General features: G+C 38.8%; 1 protein-coding gene across 4 annotated transcripts in view; it reads left to right on the forward strand.

Annotated features, from left to right (window-relative positions):
* Positions 1-2,858: 2,858 nt before the first annotated feature.
* Postn (periostin) overlaps positions 2,859-12,180 on the forward strand; it is a 30,668-nt gene continuing 21,346 nt past the window's right edge. For all 4 annotated transcript variants that reach the window (XM_034499967.2, XM_034499970.2, XM_034499969.2 and 1 more), the window contains exons 1-5: positions 2,859-3,023; positions 4,436-4,534; positions 7,805-7,869; positions 9,364-9,521; positions 11,354-11,518. In XM_034499967.2, the coding sequence (XP_034355858.1) occupies positions 2,899-3,023; positions 4,436-4,534; positions 7,805-7,869; positions 9,364-9,521; positions 11,354-11,518 (612 nt within the window). In that variant the 5' untranslated portion in view covers positions 2,859-2,898. The remainder of the gene's footprint in view (positions 3,024-4,435; positions 4,535-7,804; positions 7,870-9,363; positions 9,522-11,353; positions 11,519-12,180) is intronic.

The raw sequence follows: 12,180 nt of genomic DNA on the forward strand, positions 1-12,180 counted from the left end.
TTTCACTTATACACTTCATTTTAAAGATGGAAAACTAATACGTGACTCCTAATTTAAATTCTTTCAGTCTAATAATCTTTTTTAAAAGTGGCCTCAGTTGAAGAAACTAAAGACCAGCGAGTCTTGCATAAGAATGTCCATTTGAAGGACTGGAGAAGGCTAGTCGTCTCCATGGACCAGGTGCGGAGGACTTTCCAGGTGTGGAGCACTTTCCTAAGTGCAGGGGTAACCTCAAGGCTTGGCTGGACTATAAGAGTGGGTTGTGTTATGTAATCTACACATAAGCAGTTTTGAGATCACATACCATGACAACCTATGAACCACATGTTAAAGTAGAAGCATTTTAAAATTTGTGATATAATCAAGACCAAGGGCATCCTGCTCACGCTTTGTGCACACAGGCTTATGGAGTACAGAGTCCTCGGGGAGTCCCGGGGACTGCCGGAGTTTGAGGTTGGTTTCACAGTGGTGAGTAAGTGTGGCAGTACAATGACCTCATGGTCTCCAGAGGAGGCCAGATAACAGAGAACTGCCTATAAATCAGCATCCCATGGCTAGAGACAAACGGCCCTGTCTCTCAGACACACTATCTCTCTCTCTTCAGTTACATAATGAGCCATTTCTTTCTCATTAATGACTTACATCTCTGGGTCAGACTTTGCAGCCCTGAAAAGTCAGACTTCATTTTCATGATTTCCGTCATCTTCCCAACTGGTAGGAAAATTGCAGGGTGCAGTAGGGTCAGCATAGTTTCTCAGAGCATAAGAGAAAGGGCCCTGTGTGGAGACTGACTTTTGACGAGAGCCCCGGAAGAGAGTGTGTCCTTCCGTGGATTTTTCTCCAGTCTCTTCCATAACTTGGGCTAATTTCCATTCTCAGTTTCAAAATTGCCTTCCTTTTCTCAGCTGTTCCCAAACTGGCTCAGAGCCGATCTTAATAGCTTTTGGACTTTCTCCCAACAATTAACATACAGCATCACTCTTCTGTCCTGGCCTCTGTTTCTCAAGTATTCTGATTTCTTCATCTTTACCTAAAATCTCTGCTCTTCTTCTCTGGATTTATGGGTGGTACATGTGTCTCTGGCTCTTGTTTGGAAGACCCTCCCTGATGTCATTACTGATCTTAATTGGTAAATATTTTTGAGGGCTTAGCATTTGTTTACTTCCATGGGAGTTTGGTTAAGTCTCAAACATGATGCTCAGAGTGGAAAGATTTCAGATTTCTATTACTGGAAACTGTAAAAGGGGGGCTTCAGAATGCCTTTCTGTCATATGAAAATTAGCTTTGCCTTGTGCTAATAAGTAAATGCCGGTTACTTGTTAGAATATCACAGTAACCTCATCAATAAATGATGGTACATAAACATTCTAACAGCCAGTTGATTGATATCAGATAGACCTTAAATGCATGAGATAGGGCTGCCTTTTCATTACGCAGTTACTGACAGCCCACCATTTGTACAAAGAGTAGCAAAAGCTATTTACAAAGCAAATAAGAAAAAAAACAGTTAAAGTTAGAATAGTTTCATTTAGATAAATATAAAAAAGAGATTAGAGTTTCTATCACGCAAGTACCCTGGAAGAAACATAGTTTACTTTCCATGATATCTCCAGAGATAGTTTTGTACATTTTTAATCCTTTAATACCAAAATTTCAGAAGTGACAGAGGCCTCTGACTCATCTTCAGACTGTGTTGTTTGACTGTGTACTTAATAAATTAGCTGTTAGTTGCAGGATTATTTTAACACTGAAAGGCAATTCCCACAGGAAGCTTACACATCTCTCCAGATAAGGAATTCTCTCTGGCCTAATGTGGCCTCCCCTTAAGCTTTTCCAACTGTAAAACATAGAGAATCCAGCCATGGTGTCTTTGCCTTGTCAGTGGGAAAACAATACTGATACTCATAACAGAGGGAGAACTTCACAACACAGCACAGGAAAACATCCCCCCTCTAGGGATGCTTTAAAATTTGTGCATTCACAGAGACTGATGGCTGTTTCCATTCCCTGCCTACTGAACCTTCTGATCTTCTCAGCTCCTTCATCAGAAGGACTCGCCACATCTGACCTGTCATGTGTGAAGAGCTAATAAAAAATTTGCCTTCCCTCAGCTACGGACGATGAAGTTGAACACCAAGAGAGTGCAGTTGTTCTTCTAAAAATCAGAAGGATCTTCTTGGCAGCAGCCCTGTTTCTTAATATGCATTTAATTGCCACATTATTTCTGGATTAGTAATACTTGTTTCTAGGGCTTATCAGAATATATATATATATATATATATATATATATATATATATATATATATGAATTCAACCAAAGTAGATCTTTGTTACTTAACCCTCTGTACTCATTATGAGTTGAAAAGACATGGCCCAAGTTTCATAGGACTTCAAGGGACATGTGCCTCTCCCACGTTAGCCGTGGAACTCGTACTTTATATGCATTGTAATTCTATCCAGGATTTAGTTTAAATCCCCTTTGTGATTTCTCTTCTGGTGAAAAATAACCATAGTGCTCTGTTGTGGAGTGATTTTTAAGTGTGATAAGATCAAACCAGGAAAGTAACTGAGCTCAGAGACAGAGAGTGCCCGAGGCAGATGGCAGAGAGGCCCCCTAAACTCAAATACAGTTGTTTTCACAAAGTAAACCTATAGAAGCGAAAAACAGGCTCATTATGATTGAAAACAAATAGGAGACAAAGTTCACACTGCTCAGAACCCAGGAGACTCCCATGGACAGCCCAGGGCGGCTGGTGCTTCTGCAAGGCAGCTGCAAGTTTCAGGTTGGCCCAGCGCCCCCTCCCACAGCCGTGCTCCCTCCCACAGCCCAGAGCTATATAAATTCAGCTCTCCAGAGCACAGGCCAGATCTCTTCCTGGACGGAGCTCAGGGCTGAAGATGGTTCCTCTCCTGCCCTTATCTGCTCTGCTGCTGCTGTTCCTGTGTGATGTTAATCCTGCCAACGCCAACAGTTACTATGACAAGGTCCTGGCTCACAGCCGCATCAGGGGTCGGGATCAGGGGTAAGTCCCTGGCTTGTTTTATCTTTCTTTTTTGTCCCACTTAGCTTGTTCTAGAAAAATGCATGAAGTTCCTTGTAAATGCACCCCAGGGTAGCTGTCATTGTTTTGCTTATTGCAAGGTAATAGGAAAAGAAACAATAATGAGTCTTCTGTAAATATACATATATATAGATGTAGATAGATATACAGTTACTATGACATATACATATATATACACATACACACATATATGTGTGTGTGCCTTAAACTCATAATACATAATACTTGCTATCAACATAGCAAGCATTATTAATTGATGTAGATTATCAATTTTAATGTAATTAACAAAATACAGTTGGGTAATCCTTAGTAATTCAGTTTACTTGGCTTTTTCTTTCCATTACTGCAGAATGTGGTTTTAAAAATCAGAATGTCTTCTCTTTGATGGTATCATGTCAAAGGCTTTGAGATGTCTCACAGGATATCAGTGCGAATTTCCTTTGTTTTGTGTATGAAAATTAAACTCTGGGCTGAATATCTGCTTCTCTGAATTTCTTGAATTATTTTTTTTTATCTTCTAGGATAAATGTAGGATTTAAAAAAGTTATTAGAAACATGTTAGTAACTCAAGCAAACATCTGCACTCTTTGCATGGGACTCTTGGCATTCCTCCCTACGCCTTCAGGGGAATTTCATTTTCTGAGTTCTCAGAACAGTCTTCTTAGCAATGGAGTTGAATTTCCATCCATTTAAGAGAGAGCACACTTAAAATCGCAATAGAAAAGGATACTTTTACTTGTTCTCTTTAAATAAACAAATTTCCTTTGTGTAAAGGCATTGTTCAAAAGTTTTTAACACTAATATACTTCTGTAAGCACTGAGTCACACAGCAGTGTGAGTAAGACCTGTGTCCTTTGCCATCAATCCCCCTGTTCAGAAAAATCCTAAAGCTGCCCATCCTCCAAATGAATAGATGCTTAGTTTTAAAACAATGTTTTTTTTTTCACTATTAACAGTAGTTTGTACGTAAAATTCAAACTCTGCTAAGTCTAATTCTGTTTAATATCTCTGCCAAGTTAACTTTTTGAAATACTGTTATTAGTCTCAAGTATACAGTGGTCTTCCTTGCCTTCCCTTTCCTTCTCTCTTTCTTTTTCCCCTCCTCCTCAACCCTCCCCTCCCTACAATCTCTCCTCCCTCCTGTACTCCCTCCCCTTTTTCTCTCTTCTCCCTCCTCTTTCTATCTCCTTTAGACTTCTGCTTTTTTCAGCAACTTAGTAGACCTGGGGCAGAAGTTAGCTTTGTACAAAGTTAAAATTCCATCTTAGAATATCAGGACTTCATCCAAGCATTTCTTTCAGCCACCTGACCTGTAAGTGGGAAGAGGAAGGCGCCATAGCGATTAACTCTTTTTCCCTCTCCTCTATCTCCAGCCCAAATGTCTGTGCCCTCCAGCAGATTCTGGGCACCAAAAAGAAATACTTCAGCTCCTGTAAGAACTGGTATCAAGGTGCTATCTGCGGGAAGAAAACGTGAGTCTTTCACCCTTCTCTTTATTGACAGTTTGAAGATCCTACAGGATGGTACTCGCCTCTTCTTGGGCACATGCCCCAGTCTAAAGACACCGTCCAAACTCATGTGGTTTTAAAGAGAGGCTCATGCACACAGAGAGAAGCTCCCTCTCAACACCACTGTTACAAGAGTAGATTTCTCTCTAAGTCCATAGGCTGGAGAGGGCCAAAGCAGGCCCTGTGACAATGTGGTATGTCCTGAATTCATGTGAAAATGTGGTCTCTACTCATTGTACATTCTCTGTTGTTTTGTCTTCTTCTATCTTAAGACAGCCTATTACACTCTGTGTTTCATTTACTCTTCTCATATCTACACACACACACACACACACACACACACACACACACACACACACAAAGGATCAAGAAGAACAAATTGTTCTAAAATGTCAAATTGTAAAGGCCCAAATCAATGTTTCTTCAGTCATTTAGACATCATGATAAAGATTCCACTTCACCCCTGTGTTTTCACTGAAGTATAAAGTTAGGAAGAAGTTGCACTTTCCACAGGCTGCCCAATCCCCCAGGGAACCATTACAGTGGCCCATCACTTGGTCGAATATCCCTGTAGCTAAAAAATGATTCTTCTAAGGCTCTACTATATATTTCAATGATCAACTTAAAGCTGAAAAACATTACTGCCCATGTAGTAGGCACGCTATTGATTTATTTCATGATAGCTATTGGTAGGAAAAAATAAAAACCCTGTAACTATAAAGGTTAAGAATCACTTATCCAATTTATCATTTTATAGTGAAGGAGCTGTCTCAAAGGTAGGGTAACTCAGTAAATCAGAAAGGGTTTCCATGTCATTCTAATGATGAAAATAATAGAAGGGCCCCCTTGCTGCCATCAACCTGAACTGTATCCTCTATGATGTAGTTTTGAGGATTGAAGGATCTGAATATCTACTTAATATACCATGGTGACCTTCAGGTACCCTCCAAAGAAGCTGAGGCAAGAAGACTGCCCCAACCTCTAGGATACATTGAACTCCAAAGTGAGACACCCTAAAAAATAAAAATAATAAATAAATAAATAAATGCATAGAGAGATAGAGAGATAGATAGATAGATAGATAGATAGATAGATAGATAGATAGATGATAGATAGATGATAGATAGATGAATAGATAGATTATTTCTATCCTTGTGCTATTGGGACAAATAGTCAACACAGAACTATTTAACCTTGGGAAGTCAGACTTTCCCATGTTGAATGTTTAAGGAAAGTGTTTTTCATGTTCTTTCTGAAAGTTAAGAACATCTTATTTTCATAACGTAATTGTCAAAGTTGTCACACAACCAAAGTCGAGTCTCTTGCTTTCCATTAAGCAAAAGTTGTGCTTGTAGCCAGGCTTTTTACCAAAACTTTAACAATGTACCCTTAGCTAAATTTCTTCCCGTATCTTTCATTTCAAGACCACATTTACATCTCTTCACTGCGGCAAGTGCAAGTGCTAATCTCAACTAAGCAAAGAAACCAATGGTATGGACAGGGAGGAAGCCTGGCTGGCCCTCCACTCTCTTCTGCCCAAGTCACCAATGTCTTCTGTGTCATGCAGATTTTCAAGTTGGCTTCTGGCTAAACATTGACATTGGGAATTTACTAGAAAGAAACAGGCCAGGTCTCAAGAAAATACTAGCATCCCTAGGCTTAAGGTTTAAGATACTGTCTACAAGAATGTAGAATCCCATCCAAAAATCATTTCAAAGGCTCCCTATTGGTGCAAGTGACATTTTTAGCTGGCTTTCTATGACATTTTGTTACTACTCAGATAGTGAGGACAAATTCCCCATCCTCCAAGCTGTGCCAAGCAATTATTATGCCATGTTCTTGCTTTATTTGACTTTCTGGCCATATAGGAAAAAATCTGTGTGTTGCATACATGCTTTCTGGGAACAAAACCAAAATGTTTTTGTTGTATTTGAAACATTCTCTCAGATAAATACGTTGTCCACTTATCAGTTGAGATTGCAGGCCACTGGTCTACAAGCTTAGCCCTTCTGCAGTGTGGCTTTTCTGCTTCAGAGCTGATTAAAAGATTGTATTAGTGTTTAGTAAAGACATTTGTCTCAGAATGACAATGTCCTGTTTTCACTCCATTGATCTTCAGGTCTCTTACTATAGACATGTCTCAATTTTATTGTTTATGATGTGCATAAATCAAAATCACAAGAATATTCAATTAATTTCTACCTAGTCTACTTATTTCCGTGAAGATCACAGAAGTATAATTGTCACAAGAGGGCAAATAAAGATTTGAATCAGGGTCACATGCAGTTCCCTTATTTCAGGTTCAGACAACTCTTGAAACTTCAAATAAAGTTAAAATAAAATAGGAAAATTTAAATTTGTATAGCACAGTTAAATTAATAATGATAATTGATAAATTAATAAATAATATATACCGATAATTTTTTAAAAAGTAACTCTGTGTCTTAATTATAAATGCAGCTTACATGGTTGACTGCTTTCCCCAAATGCACAAAGTCTTGGGTTCGATCTTCAATACCACATAAAACCCCTATGATGGTTTTCAGCCCAAAGAATCAGAAATTCAGGGTCATCCTCAACTTCATAGGGAGCTCAAGACCAGTCTTGTCTCATAATATACTATCTTATGGGGGAAAAATGGAATGGTAAGACTAAAGAGGGTAACAATGAATAAATTTGAACAAATTATATCATGTATATGTATGAAAACACCAAAGAAATCTCTTATTTTGTATAATTCATACTAACAATTTTACCTGAGATAGGGTTTCATATATTAGAGTGGGTTAATGTATTTCTATTGTTTCAAGGTAGCATATACTAATGAGCATTTCGCTGACACAGCTAACACAGTTATCCTAAAAGCATTCTTTCGGTATTCATAACTATTTGTATTTTGATATTATCACTGCTCTTCCCACATTATTTTGTTGGAAGACTGGATTCTGCTATATCAGGGATGTTGTTTAAGGACATCTGTCTAGTGCACAGAGAAAAAAACACAATAATTTCCATCCTTCAGTACCGAGATCCAGGACTTTTCCCCCTACTGCATCAGGGATGCAGAGAAAAATCAAACTTGCATAAATATCTGGCATCCGAAGGGCAGAAACAAAAGCTGGCATTCTACAATCTTAGCACATTGTAGGAATAATTAATATTCTGTTCATCTTATGTGAAAGTGCATCGTTTGCAGTTCTCTCTTTTAATATTGAGATTTCCCCCTCTGTGCAGCACTGTGCTATATGAATGCTGTCCTGGTTATATGAAAATGGAAGGGATGAAAGGCTGCCCGGCAGGTAAAAATCTACATTTCTGGATTATACATGGGAGCTTTTCCTCTGTGAGGAATGAGTACAACACACAGTGCAACATGCAGGTGTGTGCATGTGCATGAGTTCACAGGTGTGTGTATGTGCATGCTTGGAGCAATCATAAGTCCAAGCAAATTCTCCACGATTTTGTGTTAAACACGTGCTTACCATATGCTCTTCTCATGCACTGGAAGCTGACAGTACTAGACAGTGATGTGAAGCCTAATTGGAATTAGCTCAGATCCTCCTCTTGGAGCTCGTCTAGAAGGGTGGCATCCACGTACGAAGGCAATATCTCTAGCTGACCAGCTCTAAGTTTGTAATGGCCCTCGATTTGAAATGTGGCTGCCCATAATTGTGCCAATAAAAGAAGTTGCTTTTCATTTTCTCTGGATGTACAATGCCAACCATCACCCTTCCCCAGACTCCTGTTCCTCAACAGAAGGATCTCCTCCTGAGCACAGGTCCCCCAGGCCTCAAATTGCACATAAACTCCAAAGCACTTGCTGTCACAGACACCAACCCATAGACAGTTCCTGGCATAGTACCATGTTCAGAATGAGGGGCTAAGCTGGTGTCCTCAATGCACACAGGTCTGAGCAGCTGAGAGACTCTCAAGTACCTCACTTGCTGAGACCCAGCGCTTGGTTAATGCTGTCGGTGATGAGGTCATGTTATGTTACAGGCTTTTTCCCATGGAAACTGGTGTGCTCAGTTTACTCTAGGATGTGTTTTGTTCAATCTAGGCATGGACTTTACCATGAAACCTTGCTAAATTTAACCTTATTGGTGTTGTTTTGCAGACTTTATGATTTAGTTTAGTAATGGTCTCGGGGAAATCAATAGTCATTTACTTTATGACTATTTCCAAATGACACGAATTTTTAAATCAACAGTGTCAGAAAAACAGGCAGCCTGCAGTGTGCTTGATCTAGCTTTTCAGGTTGGCATCAGTTTGGTTCCAGGAGAACCTTCTAAAAGTAGTACATATGTTTTCCTTAAATCAAAATGAAGAGAACCATGTCCATATATTGCTTTAGGGACCTAGAACCGTAACAACTATAGGTATAAAAATAACCTGATGCTCGGAGATTCCACTCAGCATTGTGGCACACACGTTATCCTTGCCAGTCTCGATGAAGGCAAGAAACACCTTGTCTTTTGGTAAAACAATCAGTTATAGTTTCTAAAAATTCTAACTGAACTACTAGTGATGTAGCAGGATTTCCCAAATGTTACTTTATTTGATATTTTAAAAACTTGCTTCCTTAAAGCCAAGAATATAAGAAATACTGGGATGAGTGGTATTTTATGATCTAATGCTCAAAATGCAAATTTTGTGTAAAGTGGGTGATCCCGGGATTTTATTGCTTAAACTGAGCAGTCCAATACATTGGGAGATAGGTAAAGTTTGAATGATTGCGAAAGCGTATTCTGGAAATCAGCTTCTCAGCATCTGCTCGTTTCTGACTACTTCAGTGATGCCCATTGACCACGTTTATGGCACGCTGGGCATTGTGGGAGCCACTACCACTCAGCACTACTCCGATGTCTCGAAGCTGAGGGAAGAGATTGAAGGAAAGGGGTCGTACACTTACTTCGCTCCGAGTAACGAGGCTTGGGACAACCTGGATACGGTAATTCAGCCTTTTCATTCTCTGAGACACTTACTGTGCACCACTGCCATTTTCACTTTAATTGATCAACTTAAATATAAATCCAAGAACATTTAATATTTCTCTATTGTACACTTGAAAATATTTTAAAATGAATCATTGGGACAGGCATGTGTTCACCCTCTCATAGTGAAATTCCTCAGGAAATAATCTCTTTAATGGGAAGATGAATGAGCTGAAAGAATATTTATTATTATTACTACTATTGGTATTACTATATTTTATTCCTCTCCTCTTACTTTCTTTGTTGGAAGAAAATACATGTCATCTCAGATAATATACCTATTAGAAAAGTAAGTTAAAATTCCTAGCTATATTTAAAAATCCATTAGGAGCTATATTACACAGCTGCATTTTATTATCGTTTATAAACAACATAGCTACAGTTACATTGCCTGAGAAGCTATAATAAATAGTTTATGCTTATTTATACATGCACGATTGCATGCCACATAGATTGCTGTTCCAAGACTGTTGGAATAGTCAATGTCTATGGATATTTAAACCAAGTGTTATAAACACTATTTGATTTTATGAACAGACCAATTCATGACAGATTCACTCATAAACGCTTCCTTAATTTAAAATGTTATGTAACTAGTAGAGAAAAGCAGTTCTACATTCTGCTCATGTGGAGATGAACTCACAGTTTCTAGGGTGACTCAAAGCTGCCTCTCAGGCAGTGTCCTGTAGCTTTGCTGTGTTAACGCTTAGTCATGGACTCTTGTCTTCCCTGCACCTCAGCCCTTCAGGTTCCTTCAGATCATACCTGGGTATTCTTCCCTTAGCGGTAGAAGTTAGATATTTCCTCCTGGAACTGACGCCTGCTCTTTGCCTACACCTTGACAACTTTGGTTCTTACCTTAGTGTGTGAGGCTACGAAATCCCTAGGAAGCCCAGTGATTCTAATCTTCACGTTAATATTACTTCTTCATATGATATGGCTACATGAATGAAGGAAACTGGAAATGCAAGGCATTTCTTATACTTTAAATAATTGCTTTCTTTTAACACTTTCCCTCATAATAGGCAGAATCCACATCAATATTCAGACTTAAACACTGTAAGTGACCCTGGCTCCCCCAGTGTTTAAAACTTAGCTAGTCAGTCTACTACCGTATTCATCTCTGGATAGCCTCCTTGTGCTATCATTTCTGAATAATTTTACCCCTGACTGACTTTCTAAAAGCCACGCCCTATCACAGAGTTCCAGCCCCATACACTCATTAGTTTACTTGCTTGTTTAACTTTGTTTTCTCAGCATTGTACCATTTAGAACACATTTCAAACATTACCGAGAAACAGAAAAGTACACAATAAAGGAACAGATATGAGTCGCTTGCCCAACAGCCACTCTATGTTAGCATCCAGAGGGACGTCACACTGCCCCCACCCATTTTAGTCTTATCTGCTCCCTCACATGGACCTCTGAACCACTCTAGTAAAAATAGCTACATCCCTCACTGAACCTCTTTAAGCATGCTGTCCTTTCATCCTCTTCCTCTCTGAACTTTATCTACTGGGACGTAACAAGTACCATGAAGTTCTCCTTGTTTATCTTTGTATAGACTGTAGCACCGAGTAAAGCAAGATGTGAAGTACAGCCTTGGGAAGGTACAGGATGATCAACGCATGCGAGCACATGTGTGTGCGCACGCGCGCGTGTGCACAGACACACACACACACGAACATAGATCATTTTTAAAGGTTGGGAGACAGAACAAATAAACGGGACATGTGAGAGAACTTCAATAGCAAACCACAACAAATGAACTTTTATTTAATTCTTCCAGGACATTCGCAGAGGACTGGAGAACAATGTCAATGTTGAGTTACTGAATGCTTTACACAGCCACATGGTTAATAAGAGAATGTTAACCAAGGACCTGAAACACGGCATGGTTATTCCTTCAATGTACAACAATCTGGGGCTTTTTATTAACCATTATCCCAATGGGGTAAGTTTAATTTATTGAAGACTTTTTATTTATTTATTTATTTATTTATTCATAAAATTTATTTTTCCAAGTCATGTCTTTCTTAATTTTATCTGTTCCCTTGATAGAATATTTACAGAAAGAATAAAATGTTTGTCAGTGTGATGTCAATGCTTGTACTAAAGAATTAAAAAAAAAAACCTGGCCATGTAAAATTTCAATCCAACTTATTCCTCTTAAAGACTTCCTGATTGGCAGTTAGAGGTATTGTGTATTGAGCAGTGAAATGCACGGTCAAGAGGGTGACGGCTGCCCTCTAGTCACTCTCTGGATATTATGCTCGTTGACATTCGTGAGTCTTCGTATTAGCTAGACTATGGCAAGTTACCAGTAAGGCCTTAGGGTTTTTCTTTTTTTTTTTTTCAACATTAAAATTTCCAGAGATGGAAAAAAAATTTTTTAGAGAGGAGGCAGTACTATTTATTGTCCAGTAGACCTTATGACAGTGTTGCAGTAGTGATTCTTATTCCTCTCTCAGAATTCATTTCAGAGCTAATTTGAATTCTTTACACAATACTCTGCTCTATATCAGAAGTAGTCTGTAACCATCTATATTAAAGAATAAAAGTAAAAATAAATAACTCAAATGAAGGAAATTAGTTGCCTTGGATCTCCAGAAATGC

The sequence above is a fragment of the Arvicanthis niloticus genome, chromosome 4 (genome assembly GCF_011762505.2).
Source record: "Arvicanthis niloticus isolate mArvNil1 chromosome 4, mArvNil1.pat.X, whole genome shotgun sequence".
In the NCBI taxonomy this organism is placed as follows: Eukaryota; Metazoa; Chordata; class Mammalia; order Rodentia; family Muridae; genus Arvicanthis; species Arvicanthis niloticus.